The sequence below is a fragment of the Polyodon spathula genome, chromosome 26 (genome assembly GCF_017654505.1).
Source record: "Polyodon spathula isolate WHYD16114869_AA chromosome 26, ASM1765450v1, whole genome shotgun sequence".
In the NCBI taxonomy this organism is placed as follows: domain Eukaryota; kingdom Metazoa; phylum Chordata; class Actinopteri; order Acipenseriformes; family Polyodontidae; genus Polyodon; species Polyodon spathula.
In genome coordinates this window covers 19,604,929-19,625,565 of record NC_054559.1, presented here as the reverse complement: position 1 = coordinate 19,625,565, position 20,637 = coordinate 19,604,929, and the positions used below count along the sequence as shown (strand labels likewise).

Here is a 20,637-nt window from a genome sequence, read left to right as displayed (position 1 = left end):
TGCTGCGTAGCTGTTGAACAGATCTGATCTTAGATTCTATTATAACATTTACCTTTCAGTAAAGCCCAGCGTATTTGTTTTCCACTAAAGAATCTAGGTGATGTAGGGACTTTTATATAAGGTGTGGCAAAATGTCCTGCATATTTTATAAAAAGGTTATTGCCTTTTTCATCTGTGTATGTTGCTCTGTTAAGTGTAATCTGGTATTCTTTTTGAATGTTCAGATCTGTCAGTTTGTCAAGTAGCCCAGAAGATGATGCACAAGAGCAGATCTTGCTTTAATCTATGGGCCAGGCAATAATAAGTAGTTTGAAGTGTAGGGAGAAACCACTAAATTTAACCACTAGAGGGTGTACAACACAAAGGATAAAATGTTTTTAACTAAGCAGTTGCAATTGACTGTGTTAATTAGGTCATTTTTATAATTGTAGTCTTTTACCTTGTAAATTGTAAAGTAAACTCTTCTATTAGTAACCACTGTGTTGGTCCTTTTTAAATTCTGCATTGGGACTCTTCTCCTTAGTCCCCCTGGGTGGTTGTAATCATACTGTGTGTCTCACAGAAAGCTTCGAGCATCTGATAGCATTTTTCATACCAGGAGTTTTATTATGTTGGCAATCCGTCTTTAAAAAAAACACAAAACATTAGAACCGTGTAGCTTTCCACCGGCACACGCATCCTCTTCGATTACTACACTAGGAACGAGGAAACGGATCAGTCTGCAAGGATTCTGCAAGACAGTGGCAGAAAAACCCTGTAAGAAAGCTATGGGTGAAAACAAAACAGTAACAGTGCATTTGAAGCTAATAGTAAATTAAGACTTTTTTTTTCTTTAAACCATTAAAATGCATCACTTTCAGAATGATGCAATTTGCAAGTGGACCAAATAATACATTTGTTTTAATGCTGCATTTGCCAATATTTTTCTCTAGCTGCAGCTTCTATTTGATGGATGGTCTTTAAACAATGGCAAAATGGAAGATTTTTAATACAGGTTGTTTTGCTTATCCAACTCCACAAATTAGAAGATGCAGTCCATCTAAACATGTTGTAGCGTGACTGTAGGCTGTAAGGCATAGAGAAACTCCTAACGGCTTGAATTTCCAGTTATTGGTTTGCCTGCCTGTCCCTAAGGCAACTTGGTGGTGTCCCGCTTGATATCCCTCCTGCTGGGTGCTGTTGCCCAGAGTGGAGTTTTGACTTTTTTTCTCTGCTGTAAACGCGAGTCCCACCTGCTCTCTCTCTCTCTGTGTCGGTCTGTGTGAAGAGTCACATGGGCACATGGTTTGAATGGAACAGGGAAGGGCATTCAGCCCTGGCATTTAATTGCTCAATAAGAAGCTACATGACTGAAAGATTGCAAACAGGATGTTACAAAGCAATTCAAGTGAAGTGAAGTGTTGCTGCTTGAATATTTCGTGATGCTTTTGCAAAGGAAGTATGTTAACCACAGTGCCCAGGGCAGATTCTAATGCATTGTGTGTCTGAAAATGTTTTAGCGAAGTTCGTTTAATTATTAATTTCTGTTTAAATTGCCAATCTTGCTAATTTAAACATTTCTGAATTTAAAACACGTCCCAGTAAAAAAATGAAAAAGTCAACCAACTCAATAACCAATACAATTAAACATTTATTGGCAAAGAAACGCACATAAATACACAAAGAAACGCACATAAATACACAAACACACAATAAATCAACCGTTCAAAAAGACCAACAAAAATACAGAAAAAAAAAAAAGAAATTGTGCAAAAATGCAAATTAACTCTTCATTTAGGTTACTTTCGATTAGAAAAAGTTTGCAGCATCAAAGATATTTAAATAACACGTTATCCAGTAGAAATTCATACAAAAAAAAAAAAAAAGCCTTGTGTTTAGAGTGTAAATAGGCAACACCGAACTTGTTGTGCTTGTCTTTATGATAACTGGATGTGCCACTAAGCAGTGGTGACAATTCATCATGGTGTACGATGGGGAATGGTAGCACGAGGACAGCTGCCGTTGATAAAACACTACCCCAGTGGTACCATGTTCATATTGGCATACTGATAACACAGGTCTATATAAAACCATTGCGGCGTCCCACTCGGCATCTCTTGCAAATCCACTGTGTTGCCATTGCTGACAGTCAATTGCCAAGTCTTACAATTCCATGCAGTAATACATTCCTGAGGAACTCCATTAAAAAAAAAACCCTTTAGGGGGGTGTGCTGCATCCCAACACCATGTAGAAGTTCAATAACACGGCTCTGTAGACGAGCTCGGCTTTCACGACGTTTTCCTTTCCACCAAAAAGCCCCAACAGTTAAAGCACTGCTTGATTGACACGTAGAACAAAGCTAATTTTGTTGAGGTATGTTGCAAAGTTAATACTGAGTTTAAAATACATACAGGTGCAGTCTTTAAAAACTATACATATAAGGATATATGGGTTTGCATATGCATGCACAATTTTTTCCCTTATTGCAACCTCCATTTCAAAAAGCTCTAATGGCTATATTAAAGTTTAAAGCAAGAAAAATAAACACGGAGGGGAAGAGATACTGTAAATCAATTTGTACACAAGATCTAAAAACCAGATGTCTGTTGTTGCGATCCTGCTGTGCACGTTGCTGGTTCTGCATTTAAACGTAGATTATGATAACTAGCTGACATTACGTTTTATTATTATTTTTAAAACGGCTTGCTGTCAGATCCTGGACTCGCTGTTCTGGTTTAGGATGAGCTGTCTTGTACTTAAATCATTTGCGGATTTTTTTTTTTTTTTTTTTTTTTTTTTGTTTCTTGTTCAGTGAACTTGTAATGCCTCTTTCACCCTGTAGGGTTCACTGCTTGGTATAGAATTGCCTTAGTGAGCATCTCAGAGCTAATTTGCAATGACAATATTTTGCTTTGTGACACCAATTCATGTGCTAGGGGCAGTTTCTTTACTGTATCCTAAGAGGTTAACAGAATATTCTTTCAGAATAAACCATTCAATAGATCCAAGATCCAAAAAAATAAGCTATAATGTACATTCCCCTGGCACTTCGTATACAAGTAAAAAGGGCAGAGTTGGGCTGATCAATCAGGTGTCACAATATATAGAACCTGTACTTTAAACAAAGTACCGGTTTACTGATGTAAGCAGTGCTGATACACATTTAAACACTGTTCCTGCTGTAAAAAAACTACAAAGTACAGAATGCTAGAAATACACAGGAAAATACCGTTAAGACCCAAGGAAGTCCTGATGTAGTAGGAATATTGCACTGTTAATTCAGTTCGTAAACCTGCCATCAGCAGGGTTAGCTTTCCCAATGTACAGTAATGCTGTAAAAGTGGATCGGTTAGGATGCATTGAAAAGGTTTCTTCAAAATACGCCTTTCCGATCATTCACAGGAGCACTTCAATGTACTTTAGATTGTCGGGTCATCTTTTCCAGCAGTTTTGGCTTTTAGGTTTTTGCACTGGCCTAAAAGGATACCTGATAGCTAGCAATCCGCTTCTTCAGGTGCTGGTAGGTAGTGCAAACAATGCCTGCTGTGTGGCTTGCACCTCTGCCTCTCCACCGTTAACTGTCATTCAAATTACAAGATGCGTGGAGACTATAACACTGAGGATTCATTCTCCTCCGTCGCAGTCTGACCAGCAGAGTTTCATTCGCATCTCCCTGAGAGGGCTTGAGCCAGCGAGGGCTTTGATCAATCCAGGCGACAGGACGTCTGCAAAACGAAGGGGTTAGGCTTCCTTGTACCTGCAGCCAGGAGGAAAGACTTGTAGTTATTCACTGCGTTATTCAGTAGACCAGTTCACATTTCTTCTAAAGTTAAACAGTAGTGTCTATATTGAGTTCGACAGTGCCCTTCCTCTGACAGGAATTGAAAAACAAAAATAATAATAGACGTATTTTTGATTCTCGTGGGTGTGTTTTGCGCTGCCGCTGAAATGACTTGGCACAGTTTTGCCATATAAAGAAAGCTAGGGGACTAGAGATCGGTTAAAATAAGCTCTCATTCACACACCAAACCTACTGATACTGAACTGAAACTCTGTAATGGAGTGAAGCTCCATTATCAAGGTGTGGAGCCGGGTTTACTGATTAACGAAGCATGTAGGCTCCTGGTCCCAGCTAACCAGCATGTCAATACTGGGTGTCTGCTTTATTGGATTAATTTTTTTGATCTAAAGGAAGGACCAGTAAAGAAGGTCCCTTTCGTAAACGCTTACCCTCTGTGCACAGAGACGTCAGGCCAGGCGCCCATGGAAGTCAATTGCTGCTCCAGAGCCACGATCCGGAGCCCGATATACCCAGAGGACAGGAGGAGAACAACCACCCTGTGATGAGGAGGCAGAGACAGAGAGATTGAGCCCAGTCTCACCAGTGTATCTGCACAAAAACCAAGTCAATGCTACACGATGTCTTTGTGAAATTGGGGGGGGGGGGGGGGGCTTCTAGATTAAATGTTGGCTTGCTTTAGTTTCTTGTAGTATTTCTTACCCTAGCACTATTGCATGTGAAATAGCACCATCTACTAGGTAACACATTTCAACAAGGCTGTTTTTACACATAGTCGTTTATGTTGGGTGGAGTTCATGCATATATGTTGGGTGGGATAGCAACACCTATAAGAATGGAGACCACTGAGTGCTCTGATGGATCATCCACAACTTGTGAAACTGGGGGATGATAAGTAAACCTCGCTACAGCAATCTCCTTTACACTGACTGTATTGTATGCATTGCAAGCTTCATTCTACATGCCAGTAGGGATTTGTTCTTTATTTCGCAATGTGTGGTCTTGAGGTTTGTCCTGTGTTTTGAGTCTGATGATGCCTACCATGAAGTAAGACCTACTTCGCTCCTCCTTATTTGAAGGGTTCAATATATTGTGTACTTACAGTAGCAGGTAGATGATAAGCAACATGTTGACTGAGGTGGATTCATGCGGCGTGATGTACGAGTTCACTTTCTGAGTGATAGTCCACACCCAGGAATCGCCTACAAACCACACAAAAAAAAAACCCCACATGCATTGGAAAACGCTGAAGAATTTAAATCGCTAACATTCAGCTTGCCATTGCTTGCAGTGTAGCTGTGCATTGTTTAAAAAGCTGATGCATTATATTGCAGATTTAAAACTGCTCATTTATTTAATGACAAGCAATATTTTCTTCATTAAATCAATTCCTTGCAAATAGGGTGGCAAAGATTTAAAAAGTACCTGCTTGCTGTTCCACTGCCCTGTCGATCTGATCTTCCCCCTTGTCCTCACTGTTGGGTTGCGAATGGATTGTATTCAATTGCGGTGACAGAGCTAAAAATCACACCCATTTAATGGTTAATCGTTGAAATGTTTAATGAAGTGGTTACTGCTAGTATCCTGGCCGACAGCTTGGGATGAAAAAAAGCAGTGTCATATCACAGGGCTAAACTTGCTTATCTCTCTCACTCGGTAAAAGTTCACCTGTCAGTTTTGCATAATGATATTGTGCCAAAGCTTGGTGTGACCGTGAACCTGTACTGGCGCCTGATAATTACTGATAAAGGTAAAGCTGGCAGCCATATACATGCAAACCCAAGACAATGCTTACCAGCCAACCCAGTCGCTGTGAATATAGGAAAACAAGTAAGTAAAGCTGCTGAATAAAAGTGTGGCAGTCATTTGGCAGGGAGAGACATAGCAAACAGTGTTGAGGATAAAAGCTATTTTGGTAGACCGATATTATTTAATTTCACTTTCTAAATGTAATTATATTATTGTTTTTTATTTTTTTAAATCACCTTTGCTGTGTTTCGGAGTCCCTGGAGAATCTGGCTGAGTTTCCTGCTCCTGGTCCAGGCTAGACTGACTGGAGTTCTGTGATGAAGAGGTTTCATTTAGAAAACAGATACACAGTACAACTTGTGTTTACACTAACTCAAGTTAGATTTTACAGAAAACGCTGGTAACATTTCTAACATGGGCTTTTTACAGTGGCTTCCAACTGGCTGAAATCGGGAAACCAACAATCTGTTTGAGGCCTGTGTGTTTTTCTTTACCAAGTGTTTCCCTGGAGTGTCAAAACTTGTCTCTGCAGAGGAAAACACTGGGCTGCTGTTTGCGCTGGCATTCTGCAATAGAAGAATGGAACCAGGTATTAATTTGCGTTTGTTAACAAACATTTACATTGTAGATAAAACACAGCTGTGAGTGGGTCATGGGGTCTTTTTTTTTTTTATATAGAGAGACTTTGACTCCAGTCTTACCTCTGAGGGATTGCAGACTGACTTCAGGAGCTTGAACGTTATGTCTCGTGTTCGCAAAGACACAAAAATAAACTGTGAAGAACAGAGACAGAACCGTTAGTATGAACAGTATATAGTTAAATCGAACCAGCCTGAATGAAGATTCCTATTAATATAATGTGCAGTGTGTGTAGAAAAAGCCCATATTCCCTACGGTCATTGCGAGTATTGTCGTACCATGTTAAGTTTCCTATCTGTGCAGACAGGGCATCTTCTCGTGCCCCATAGAGTCAGCATACATTTAGAACTGGGCACCCAAGTTATAAAAGAGAAATGTATATAGGATGTATCAATTATATATCACAGTACGGGTATCTATAATGCGTTCACCTGCTTCGGTCAAGACTTTAAAATGTCTCTTTTTTTTTTTTTTTTTTTTTTTTTTTTAAAACCGTTTGTGTGAACTCTGGAGTTTGAGAAGTTGCCCTGCCAAAACTTTGAAAACAAAAACATACATGAATTATAAAATAGATACATAGATAGGAAACTTAATATGGTACAGCTATATACACAGGGACTGAAGGGGATATTTTATATATATATATATATATATATATATATATATATATATATATATATATATATATATATATATATATGGCTACTGATTTTACTGAATCCTAATACATCTGGCTAGTACAATTCCAGAAGCGATTTTTTTTTAAATTCATAAGAACATAAGAACATAAGAAAGTTTACAAACGAGAGGAGGCCAATCTTGCTCGTTTGGTTGTTAGTAGCTTATTGAATCTCATCAAGCAGCTTCTTGAAGGATCCCTCTCAACAACATTACTTTACCAGGTTGAATGAAGGCATTCGAAATGCCTTGCACTTAGTAATACAAGCCTTGCCTTTTCTCCATCGCTGGTGCGGATGGACAGTGCGTTGGGCACCAGGAGGGCTGTGTTCTGTTTCTTCAGGAGAGCTACAGATGACACCGGGATCATAACCTGGAAAACAGCGGGTGTGTGTGTTAGCCCAAGTGGGAGGGAGATCACGGTGAAGAACAGCAATGCGCTCTTTTCCCAGTACAGGCCGCGTAACTGGGCACCCACCTTGGTTTCTCTGAGGAGCACGGAGGAATAGAAGCAGATGTAGTTTTTGGACACATACATCTTGCCTTGGTACAGGACCTCCTTCTGCAGAGCGCAGGTGAAACCTAGACAGGCAGAGATAAGGGTTAGAAATGATTTCTCATCGACCTTATAGTTACTGTCCCTGTGGCAGACGGCAAGTTTCGCTTTAGTGGCGTCCTGCTGTAGTCAAAAGGTAACAGACACCTGTTGTTTGATCATTTTGCTGGAGCAGACAGGATTTCAATTATCCTTGCAGTTTTCACACACAGGTATTCATGTGTACATCTAATCTGGTGTTTACAGTAAAGTAGCCATTTCAGTTTGCAAGGCTACACAGTGCTAAATAACGTCCTATCAGACGAGTAACAGGCATACAAAGTCGATCCCCTTTCTACTGTATATAAAAGGGGGGTATAGAATGGGACTGTAGAATCTGAATATGTAACTCTGCTGTTTGCTTGGTGTGAATGTGCGTAGGTGTAGCGAGTGGGTTTGTGGTAATCTTACAGTGCAAGTGAGAAGGAACAGAACCAGCAGGTCCTTCTAATCTCTAACCGTTTGTCTGCAATTGCAGTATCTCAATGGGTAAATAAATTCTTTTAAAATAATGCTATGTATATATTTTTTTAACACAATAAATCCTGCAGATCTAACATTTTTGTTTCAAATCTTGTAATACATAAATAAGGAAAAAGCCAACGTACTGTTGATTAGTGCCTCCTCTTCAGCAATGTCTTTGAACAGCTTGTGGAAGGATTTATTGTGCTTTGAATAACTCTGCTGCAAAATAACAAGGAGAATATTTTAATGTGTGGGACAGGAAGGTGTACAAATTGAAAAAATGTGACAGTTTGAAATTGAACATGAACTAGTGTACTGCTATTCCAGTAAACTTTTCTCATTTTGTAGTTTCTTTGAATTCGTGATATTAAATAAATCAAAAGGTAAAGCTTCTGTTCATATGTAAATCATGTCTCGGTCTCTAGCCAATAGCTGTAGCTGGTTTGTTCCTTAATTAAAAGCAGAAGTTAAGTATTAAACCCCTCAGTGTTGGGAGGTTTGAGACATTATACTTACACTGCTTTTACTCGAACTGCTGGTGAGGGAACCCCTCCTATCCAGGCTTTTCTCTTGCTCGTTATTTTTCGTAGGCGCTACATCGAAGGTCTGAGATCTGTGAGAAGACAAAGCCAGATATGCACGCTTACCCCCCTCTTCTGTCCTGGGACCATCATGGTATATCGAACTTGCATGTCATAGTTCATGTGGTTAAAGCTGGTTATTTGAAGTCAAGAATGGAGTCTCTTGATTTTCATCCACAACACACACATACTCACATGTAAAAAGCTGTAAGTGCACCAGAAGACTTTGGTATCGGTTTATATCTTGGTAGTCCAGTGGTTAAAGGAAGGGGCTTGTACCAGGAGGATGTCATTCAATCTTAGCCCTACCTCACTGTGTGTGACCCTGAGCAAGTCACTTAACCTCCTTGTGCTTCGTCCTTGGAATGAGACGTAAAACAACCGAGGTCCTATTGCAAGTGACTCTGCAGCAGCAGCTGTGATGCACAGTGCTCTAGTCTCTATGCTGCTTTGGATAAAAGCGTCTGCTAAACGACTAAATAATGGTACCTGATAAGGGGCTGGTGCTTGTCTCTGTGCTGGATTGCCAGCTGGGCTTCTTCCAGGCTGTATGATTTCTTCTGCAGACCCATCTTCTTCTTATCCTTCTTGAGTTTCTCAGAGTTCACTTCGCTTTCTACCTGAGAGCTAGGAGATAAAGAACAACAATTGAATACTATAGAGCAACGTAGGGCTGGAGTTCTGGATGGGGAAAGGTTTGCTTGATGTCCTCAAGTTCTAACATAACATTTATTATGTTGACAACCTTTTACATGAAGCCGTATTTTCAAGAAGGCCTGTAAAGGGACGAAGGTCCACGTATTAAAACAGAGTAACAGGAAGTACATTTTAAATAACTGAAGCACTTTTTTTACGATATACTGGTTTTGACCTGATTTTTAAATCCAAGTAAACAACTGTATCTGTTAATAATCAGACTCTTGTTGAACTATGGACTTCTATGGCTTGCAATCGTTTTGCGATTCCAGTGTATCTTGTGGGGCATTATTAAAGAAATAAAATTGCAGGAAAGTGCTGACCGCAAGTGGAATTTAATTTCAATCAGTCCGCTCCAGTCCGTTCCAACATTAAAGAATATATCTTTCATTTTATAATCACCCCCCCCCCCCCCCCTCCCCCCACAATATTTGCATTAAAACGATCCTTTTTTTTCAATCTGTTCCATAAGACTTATTATTAATTCCTGAAGATCGGGTCTTACAGTGCAGTAAAACAAATATCTATCTATCAATCTGTCTATCTAGATCTATCTATAAATAAAAATATATAAATATAGACGTCAATGGTGTCCTAAATCTAGTTTGAATCATATAAAGACGTCTTTTTGATAATGAATATTTGGTTCCTGTTTCAAACGCAAGGACTGTTATAAGCCTTTGCAACAATAAAAATGTCAGGGTTATTTTAGTTGTGCTAATCAGATGCTTTTGTATAGCACTCCTACACACAGCAATACTGTAGGCTTGAGTAGGCAGTTAACTGAACTGCAATTCTAGGTCTTTATGAAATAAAACCAAACTCCGACTCCCCTATGGGTTTCATATAACAGTGAAACCAAGAAATGACTTGCTTCATTACATATGCACTTACAACTTCAAAAAGGTCTTCAAAGCTAGTGTTTGTACATGAAAATGAGTCGAATACAAATCTCACAATTACCTTGATTTAACACAGAAAAAAAAAAAAAAAATCTCTTAACAATACAACTTCTGCACAAGTATTCCATTGTAAGATGATCTGATTATTAATGGCTGGGTTATTTTTGTTAACAGGTGAAACTTTAATGGTACAAGTGTGTATTAAAAACCACCACTGCGAATCACGTACTGTATATTCATTTTTCAAGACCCATTCGTTAGACTGCAAGCTGACATGCAGTGCCTTTGATTGTGAGGAAGGAGACAGAAGCTCTATACAACACACACAGCATCATGTAGAGCAGGGGGGCTACCTGCATGCCTGCCAGCTCTATAATAATCCTATGATAATGTGAACCAACTCAGCTGACCCAGTCTGCTTTGCAGTGAATACAGGACCAGGCTGTATATCGTAGTTGATACTAGCATCACTGTTATTATAATAGGAACATTTACCATAATGGTCTAGTGAAATATTACAGATTGTGGTGTCGGTTTCAAGATATAAATATAATTATACAATTGTTCCTCTCCTATTCGCTTTGAGGTAGGATATCATTTGAGAGCAATTTGCTGCGAGCTGTTTCTCTGTCTCAGTTTTTACTGCGGTGGAAATAAGCAGTGAGATCTTTTAAACCCCCGCTAGATGTGACCAGACGTGTTTAATCGAGTGTGGTCACAGAGGAAGAGGCACCAGTAGTTGGGCTCATCCTTTTGCTCCACAGCTGTGATTGTTTCATTACAAGAACAATGACTGTGCTTCAGTTACATAACACAGAACCACTGCACATTCTACTGTGTCTCTACTACAACTCTGACAGTACCAGGTTACAGTATTAATAACAGCTTTCTATGTACCTACATCAACAGCGACTGGTTACAGTTGATAAGGCTCAGTCATTGAAATATGTGTAAACTAAACCTGTGGATTTCTGTTGAGTGCCATGCACAGTGTACATGTGTTGAGTTTGGTTATGTGGTGTGCAATACGAACTAAACAGCATCCTAAACCAGCAAGTATTTTAACGTGACCCACAACTGTACATAACTCCTTACAAGTGAAAACAGATAATACTGTATAAACTAACTTGCTAAATATTCAACTTGTAGCTTTCATATCAAATAAGAGAATTCTATAGGGATCAAAGCAAACTCCTGTATATTTACCTCAAATCGTCATAAATGTGTTTCTGCTGTCCAGGTAGCCTCTCTGTATCTGACTTCACTTCCCTTTGGAGTTTTTCTTACAGTTTTCTTATGCTGTAATCAATAGGCTGTCTTTGAGAGGGGCGGGGCTTTCAATTCACACCGCACCAATCAGGTTTGAGGGAAGCTTTTGGGCCAAGTTCAAGATTTGAAAACTCACCCCACTGGTTTCAGTCCCCCTCCCCCAGGTTTGTATTTTGATACTTGTGAGGTACAGCATTGACCCTGGAACAATGAATTCAAAAGTCGTGCTAAACTAATTACAGATCTGCAATACATGTTAAAAAAAAAAAAAAAAAAAAAAAAAAAACTATATCATTTTGTGTTTTACTGCAATCTGCAACACACTGTAACCACTTACAGTGGATTACAGAGGTGGAAATAAGACATAGCAGTTCAATCCAGTCCTGGTTTTTACTATGAGTTTAATAAGACATACCTGAGCTTGTTACCTAGACACTGGGGCTAATCAAGCTTGTATTAAAACCTGGAATGGGGTCTTATTTCCATCCCTGGATTAGAACCAGTGGTATGTGTTTAGAATAAATATTTTTTAGATTCAAAATTCTACGTTACAGCTCAGCTGCAGTGTGACAATACAATACTGCTTCGGACTGCGCAGCAAGCAAACAAAACATGTTTAACGCATCTTGTACACCACACCTACACAAATGATCACCTAACAGCACAGCTTCCACGCTACAATGACGGGACACAAATTGCTTTGATTGTTTTTCAACGAGACAGACGACGACTGTCGTTTTGACAGAACACTGCTTTTTTAAAAATGTATTTTATTTAAAAGTGTCCTCTCTACCTTCAATAAATAAATTCGCGAAACTGTATTCCTCATGTGAGCTTCTTTACCAAAGCCACTTAAACTGTTGTTCTTGAACCCTAAGCAACCAGAGCGCTTGCCTGTGTTTACCATAACCCAGCTGTCTCTGATCATGTCTGGATCAAACCGGTTTAGTGTTGTGACAGAACAGACATGACTGCTTTAGAGAGACGTGAACCTTTAATGCCTGAAGCATAAAATGCCTTTAAATGATAATAACCCTACATACTGGAAAGCCAGCAAGTTTTAAAACTACCAAATATTTGGCACTTTTAACTTAATTCTGCTTTACCTGCATTGAGACTATTACTGTAGCCTTATTATTGAGGGTCAAAACACTCAGGAAAAGAACAGAAAGCCACTGTGGTTTAGAAATCTGAGTGTTCAGCGTCAAACGACGGTTCCAGTGTTGAGCTTTCCCACTTGAGCAAAGCTGCAGTATATTTTGCTCCAGAACAGGAAACACAAACTGTTTGTGAATGCAATTAGAAACAACTAAAGAGTACGAAGGAGTCCAGCGATTCATATTTAGAAAGTTATTTTCATCTTTGGTATCGTTTAACAGCATTTTCTTTATACAAAGTTGTTTTTTAAAACACAAAAATGTTAAGACAAGTATACACTAGTACAACTGCACAGTTGTCTCCTGTAATTACTAGTGATACATCTTTATAGATACTACTTGCATTTACAAGATTTACATGGACTTTTGCAGTGTATATATGACCTCCAACTCTACTGTGATTTGCAATAACTGAGGAATATGATCACTCTATTATTCAGGATACATTAACAGCAGGATCATGTGAAGTAAATGTTTGCCAATGGCATATGAAGGAATCTCGGCAAAACCTTTGTTAATAAATTCACTCAGTTTATTGGAAACGCGTGTAGCATGCTAACACATCAGTTCCCATAGTTCAACCGGAACTAGATGTCTGTAGTCTTATCACTTGAGGTTTTTACCTCCAGCTACGGTAGCTTTTCTCATTGTACTCAAAGCTTGGTGGTTTCTGATTTCTCAAAATACAAGCCTCTGCAATGAAAAACTGCGAGTCAACAAGTAAAATAGAACCGCTGCCACATCCCCAGGATGCTGCTGTTGGCTAAAATCGCTTATTCTCTTGAAATGCTTGTAGGACTTCCAGACGTCATGAAGGGAACTCCCTCACGTTAGCGTGCAAGGTACTCGCAGGAAACAAAATCCTGCAGCTTCTTAACCATGTGCAATCCAGTACACTGATTGGGGGACACTTTTTTGATCAGCAATTTAAACATAATGTTTGTTCTGTTTTCACTTCCGTTTCTGTAGAATTTCATGACTGTGTCCACTCTGCTGGGCACTTCAATGGAATAGTGAAGTGATCCAATTAATTAAGGAGTTAGCATTGCAACTGATTTAGCAGAGAAATTCCTTTGGTGAGCTCAGTGTAGTCTTTGATGGTAATGCAAACCACAGGTTCGACTGACAGTCTAAGAGGGAGGTCCCCCAGGGGCAGGTAAAAGCATGAATGAAGTTAAATTCATTTGTCACTGCTTCTAAACTCTGGTCCTATTGTAAGGAGTCCAGACAGGTTTTTGTTTGCATGCTACCCACGTCATTTTACATCACTTCTTTATTTAAGCAGACTCGGCAACTGCCTCCAGCTATGTCTTATTGAAACAGTGCACTGAATGTTTTTTTTTGTTTTGGGGATAAGGTCATCACGTTATTGCCAACGTCATCCCCGAGTGAGAAAAATTAGGTCAGAGATCCCCAATCTTAGGCATTTTCACCACCTTGGACCACATTCAAAGCTTGTAGGGCATGAGTTTCATGGCTCTTCTGTATTCACACAGCACTGTTATCTCAATCACAGGTGGTCTATCACCCACCACAAATAGATCAGGATTTGATCTACTTGACACGACCCTTGTCTATGGCGTTTTTGTTAGTTATGGATGGATTTTCTGGTACTAATCTGGGATGCGATTAACAATGTGCATTGCTTCTTTCCATTGGCAGGTCTAAAGCCACAGTGGTGCCATTCTACCAATGTGGCATTGCAGTGGCTCTTGTGCTTCCATCGCCAGGCAGTACAAAACCACTGAAGATCATTTTGGTAAAAAGGTGGCTGTGGAGTATATCTTTGTCAGTGCGGTCGAGTTCATCCATAACTTGCAACACGCAATTGTGAAAAAGCTGCAAATATAAATAGGAAGAAGCAGGATCATAATGTTAAAAAGGGAGAAAAGAAAAGTCGTCTTGATTAGAGCTCAAGGCCGCGACAGGTTCAATTGAATTTACGTGGTAATCCACATAGCCCAGCCATTACAAGAGCAAAGAGCAAGGTCAACATCATATCGAACAACCTTGTCTATTATGATAGTGCATTCCTAGCCTTGCAGGTAAGAGGCAATTATGTCACACTCACAGATTCAACTGATAAAAAGGTCAAGGTAGAATCATGTCACATAACAGAATCACATCCTTGACTGTCTGTACTTCGGAGCAATGGTGGAACAGCTATTCTGTCAGAGCTTCTGATTGAATGGTTTGACGGGGGTCTTATTTTTACACAACAATGGTAGGCACCTTTGTAGAGCCACCGATGACTGTTACTCTTTTATGACTGTAAGTGTGCAGACTGACAAAGGCCTTTAGGGTGGCTATGAGACAGAAGTTGATAATTCAGAATCGGTTGCTGGTCGAGCAGGATGGATCACATATGGAAGTTTTACTGTTTTATTAACAGCTGTGTCGCTGGACAGCAAACACTAGATTGATATGCTTTTTTTTTTTCTAAAGCTGTGTTAATTCCCCACTTAATCAATTAGCATTGTTTTCTCTTTCTTTTTCTTACGTGCATAAGACTAGATTATAATTGTAACTTTGAGAACGTACATTTTTAAGTGACTCTCTGTAGTGTATGGCGTTTGGTGTAATGCGTTTAGACTGTTACTTTGTGTGTTATATGTTGGTTATCACAATGCCATTAACATATTTTATAGTCAAAATAAATATTCTTTCAGCCACTGCCACTCTAAAGCAAACAGATGATAAATGACTGTTCTTTTACAGGCATTGCTACATTATTTGCTTAATAGGTAATAATGCTATCAGCTTCCTCAAAACAGCTGACCTATATAGAAAGTGTTACATGAAACATACTATATATATATATATATATATATATATATAAAAACACACACACACACACACACACACACACACACACAAGATATCAAATATATCACAATGTTTTGACACACAGAGCCTAATTTATCAATTTATTACCGTACGGATCTTTCAATTTTCCAAAACATTTCTCTCCAGATAAAGTTGAATGAATGTAGCTCGTAGGACCTTAAACTTGAGGACCAGCGAATTACTTTTATAATAACTGAAAAAAAGCATTTATTCAATTAATTATTATTGTAGCTTCCCCCACCCCCCACTCAATCTGATTAACAAAACTGACCAAACCTGATAAATAAATATCCTAGCTGTTCACTGTTTTGTTACTTGTTTAAACAAACGTCCCAGCAAAAGGACAGGCAAGAAAAAAAACTAAATACTTACTGCTCTGCAGTTTCATCCAACTCCTCGACTAAAACAGAGCGTGGGATATCCAAAGAGCTGTACCGAAACCTTCGGAATGTGCCCTTAGCCATGTTGCTAACATCAGGACTGACACAGGAGCAATGAGAGAGGCGAGCGAGGATCGCAAACATCTTTACACTCTGCAGCGGGCTGGGATCAAAGGTCTGCCAAAGACTGAAACAATACTCTGCCTCCTCAGGACACGCTTGTGTAAGCATGGGCCATTAAACACTTTCCTGGTGTGACGCAAGAGCCGGTTACTATAGAAACAGCAGCTCTTTTTAAACGACTTGCTGCGTTTCTGTGTGTGCTTCTGCAGAAAACAGGGACCAATGACCTGTATTAAAAATGTGAGGTGTGGAAAAGACTGAGAGATAAAAAAACAACGTACTGTTGGTAACCGCGGGGTCGCAATTTGAGGAGCAAATCTGAAAACGAACAGTGAAAAATGACCACTTGATAGCTTGATATTGGGGATGGTGTTTATATGGTTTTTAAAAGTGTGACGTGGTTAGCAATTTTCCTTCTTGTTTACCATTGTCAGGATGTCAGATATGGAGGTGAGCTGTAGTGTTTATACCGCATGCAGTGCACGGTGTAAAGCTGAGGGAACACAGAGGTACTTTTTCAGGAGCGGAGGCTTGAAACCTGGTTTCAGGAAGTGAAATGGCGTACGGGATAGCAGCCCACACATTTATGTTAAGTCGATAGGCAAACACATTTTGCAGCTATAGTTACAGTGAGGCACAAGGTGAATGACTTGAAACTAAACCCAGAATACAACCAGCCTTCCCTGCAAATGAAACTGAAGCTGTGAAACTAAGTGCGTACATTACGCACTAAATACTTCTGACACTTCAGGGATGTATTTTACAAGCATTATCTAATCATTTAGAATAAATAATCTTATTTTTTTTGCTGGTCAAGGAGTACACAAATGCTGCAATAACTACCAAAGTCCATCTAAAACTGACAGTCAGCTTTTCAGTGCAAAATATGAATTGTGAATGCACAGTGCAGAACAGAGAAAGGAGTAAGATGTTGCATGGTAAAAACTGAATCACCTATACCAGGGGTCCCCAACCCTCGTCCTGGAGAGCCCCAATCCTGCAGGTTTTCTAGGTGTCTTTACATCATCAGTGGCTAAAGATCTGAAACACCCGTTAATCTGGACTAATTAAGACAGTAATTGGTTCATTTAAGTAACTGGGAGATTGGCTGAAAAGAACACCAGCAGCCACAGCAGCTTTCCAGGACCAGGGTTGGAGACCCCTGACCTATACATTATAGGAGGTAGATTTTATTTATATAATTGGGTGACAGTGTCCTTGTACAGGTAGTTTTACTGGATTTGTTTTCCATGATGAGTTACAAAGGGAATGATGTCACTTACCAGAATACCTGCTCTTTTCCTGCTAGATGCGCACAGGCGAGCCCAAACACGGGGAAAAGATTGACTCATAAAGTCATAATAAATGCGCCATTCTTTTATTAAGTCAACTTTATTGATCACGTGGATCACCACCATTTAGATTACAGGCCCTTTGTGATGAACCATAATAAAAGCAAAGCTAGTAAAACATACCCTATTTCGCGAGCTTCAAACATTCATTGATCAATCAATCAATTAGGGGTTCAGTTAAGTAACTGCGAGCTCAGTTGGAATGAAAACCAGCCGACACAGGGGGGGTCCCCAGGACCGGGTTTGAGAAGCCCTGGTGTAGATTACTGCCTTTCAGATATTCAATAATAAACTGGTTGCTTAGGCAAAAACAATAATCCACATGCATTGAAGTACGCCCAATTCTAAAGGATTTAAACAGTTCTTTATAAGCCTCTGCTGTTTAAAAAGGAGCTCTTGCAACAAGACATATACATTTAAAACAGGGTATCCCGGTAGCAACAGTCTACCCAAGAAAGGACTTTCTAATAGAGCAGCAACTGGAAGGACTGCAGTCTCACAGAACGAAGCAGAGCTAATTTATAAACGCGTGACAAAAGTTGGAAACAACATTGCCGTAGGATGACATCTGAGAATCTGAAGCTCTTGTGTGGTGATGGAACGACAACTGTATTTTTAAAGGTATTCACATTCAGACTGGGGGTTAACTGTTCTTGGAATACAGACTAAAATATATGAACTATACATTCGAGAGAGAGAGAGAGAGAGAGAGTAAGAGAGAGTCAGTTAATAACACATTTACAAGTTAGCAAAACATTAAATTAGTTACATCGGTCTAGCCAACTCCACAGCATTGAAAGAGAGATTTTTTAAACAGCTGGATATTAAAATGAGTTTATCCCACATTCCGAACGGGCTTACAAACGCACAGGAAACCGTACTGGTGTCATGCAGCGTAGCCCTGCCATTTCTCTGGTAATATAAGGGAGAGCGTGGCACAAAGGCACCTGCAGTGGCATGAGCTCCTGACTGACTCACAGACAGTAAATCGGTCGAACAGCAGATTAACGTGTAAACCTGCTGATGGTGGTTCTTCCTGGTATAATTTTCATTCCCTTAGCTTTCAGTTGTACTGTGCACGCCCACTTCTTGGAAGCCGAGATGGTTGTGATTTTGTGTCATGGAAATATTAGTAACTTGCACCTACGCCTCGAGTATACAGGTGTTGGAAATGCAAGGCATAGCATTCACAATGCAGGTGGAGGGGCAGCTTGAGCAGTCCTGATGACACTGATTCGGTGCATTGGCCCTGCATCCTGTCCTGGGGTTTTGGTAGATTAAACTAGATTCTGAAGGATCAAGCTCTTGGTAACGTGTGTTACAAATGCATTCTAGAAGATGACCAACACCCATAGGATAGCATTGTGCATCCAGAGGCATAAGCCAAAGATGGTAACGAATAGATGTACAGTAAATTCCCTTTTGGTCACAGGTTTTTGAAATTAAAACAGTTTGTGCGAACCCTATGGACTTCGAGAAGTTGCCCTTAACTGAAAAAACAAAACAAAACATGCATGCATTATAAAATAAGATGCACTGATAGGAAACTTAACATGTGTGTCGACTTTTCCTGCAAACATAAAAAGACACAATGGTAAAGCCGGCCCCCTGCAGCATTGCTTGCCATTTAAGTTGCTCAAACAGTGCCCCCTACAGTTCGAAAGAAGCAAAACTCAATTTCAGACTAGTGGAATCCAGCCTTGCGAATAGTGCCCTCGGTACCGCATCTCTCCCAAGACAAACCCATGATATCAAAAGGTTTTTCACACTTGTAAACTCAATAGCACCGAGCCCTAGTAAAACACACTGAGGAAAAAACACAGAATTTATGCTGCGGGAAATCTGTACATAGCTTGTGCCACATCAGCTAAATTCTCTATAATGCGTTTGGCAGATTACCCCTTCATTACAGCAACTGTAGTCCCACACAGCTGTTTTTAAGAACTCTGAATTGCACACATCAGTACTTAGGTTTGTCTGAACACAGTGGCGCACAGAAATAACTATCTTAAGAGTGAAAAACAGCCCTTTGCAACCCCATCCCACTTCTTCAACCTGGTCTGCTGCAATGTTTTTTTTTTGTTTTTGTTTTTAATCCATTGTGCAGTTGATAATCATGGTTCAGTTGAGTCCACAGCTTGACTTGGAATATTTGTATTTACATGTTGCTTTTTTGCAGTAAAACACACTGAGGAAAAAACACAGAATTTATGCTGCGGGAAATCTGTACATAGCTTGTGCCACATCAGCTAAATGCTCTATAATGCGTTTGGCAGATTACCCCTTCATTACAGCAACCCCACACCCCCACATCAGTACTTAGGTTTGTCTGAACACAGTGGTGCACAACTATCTTAAGAAAATTGTGCAGTTGATAATCATGGTTAGATTTGGAGTACAGCTACTTTATCTGGAGAAAATGCAACATTCCCCCCCCCCCCCCAAAAAAAGAGATGCAGTTATTTGCAAATGCAGTTAAAAGGTGACTATCCTTTGACAAGCTTCAACAAGACCGGCCAGCTCAGCTGTACCTGGGGAAAGGCCAGGTAACCTTGCAGACTTGTGTTGTCACTATGGGTAACGCTGAAACAGACATACTCTGCAAAGACAGACAGACTATATCCGTTATAACTGATTATTACCCACAGCAAACAAAAACAAAAAATCAAAAAATAACAGTACAATTTCTAATCATAAGCTACAATTGGCAATAGCGTAATGAACAACATGTTGATAGATTGTTTATAATCACTTATAACGGCTGCATAAACTAAACTGTTACCAACAGTTCTATGCAATAACAATACAGTGACTCAATTTTAAAGACACGCACATTGGGTGTGCAGCAGATCTACACAATCAGTGTAATATGACTAGGTTAGGTATCGATGCACTAAACATCGTTGTGTAGTGTTAATGGTCATAAGCGTTTTCAATTAAGCGATGTATGAATCATATATGGAATTTACCTTAAATTCCCAGGAAATCGCATTCTAGTTGACATACAAATGCAACAAGCACAAAAACACACGACCTTGTACAGAATTGTTGTTCTGTCTATTGAATAGTTTGCAATTGCAACACAAAAATGATTTACCACCACACAAAAAATAAATAAAAATAACACACAAACAACAACTGGAAAATAACGGAACTGATAGCTATTTTCCGATGATTCCCCGTCATTTTACGCACTGTCCCTATTGCAACGGTATGGAAGCAGTAATAAATATTCAGGCTGTACCTTTCATAAAGGAGGTGTTTGATTTTGTGTGCTGCTTTAGCGTCTATTTTCCTGAGGAGTAACTTGAACGTTTGTTTCCTGCTCTCAAACATCCTTCTCGGGTGGTTATTTTACGCGAAGTGGCCGCTCAGGGTTAGCTCGGCTCCTACTCCCACGTTCAGTTTTTTTTTTTTTTTTTTTT

The 20,637-nt window shown here is 39.6% G+C and overlaps 1 protein-coding gene across 3 annotated transcripts; it reads right to left on the bottom strand.

Annotated features, from left to right (window-relative positions):
- Window positions 1-1,701: 1,701 nt before the first annotated feature.
- LOC121300931 (GRAM domain-containing protein 2B-like) lies at window positions 1,702-20,637 on the bottom strand. 3 transcript variants are annotated; one of them, XM_041229923.1, is made up of 13 exons: window positions 20,457-20,637; window positions 8,976-9,113; window positions 8,422-8,518; window positions 8,049-8,124; window positions 7,324-7,427; window positions 7,120-7,218; window positions 6,230-6,301; window positions 6,023-6,094; window positions 5,765-5,840; window positions 5,205-5,297; window positions 4,882-4,981; window positions 4,211-4,318; window positions 1,702-3,737 (listed from the first exon to the last, which is right to left on the bottom strand). In XM_041229923.1, the coding sequence occupies exons 1-13, from the start codon at window positions 20,546-20,548 to the stop codon at window positions 3,722-3,724; spliced, it is 1,143 nt and encodes a 380-aa protein (XP_041085857.1). In that variant the 5' UTR covers window positions 20,549-20,637; the 3' UTR covers window positions 1,702-3,721. The 3 variants fall into 3 exon arrangements, with proteins under 3 accessions (XP_041085857.1, XP_041085856.1, XP_041085858.1); XM_041229922.1 differs by lacking the exon at window positions 20,457-20,637 and adding an exon at window positions 15,730-15,907; XM_041229924.1 differs by lacking the exon at window positions 20,457-20,637 and adding an exon at window positions 11,291-11,382 and having other exon boundaries at window positions 1,703-3,737.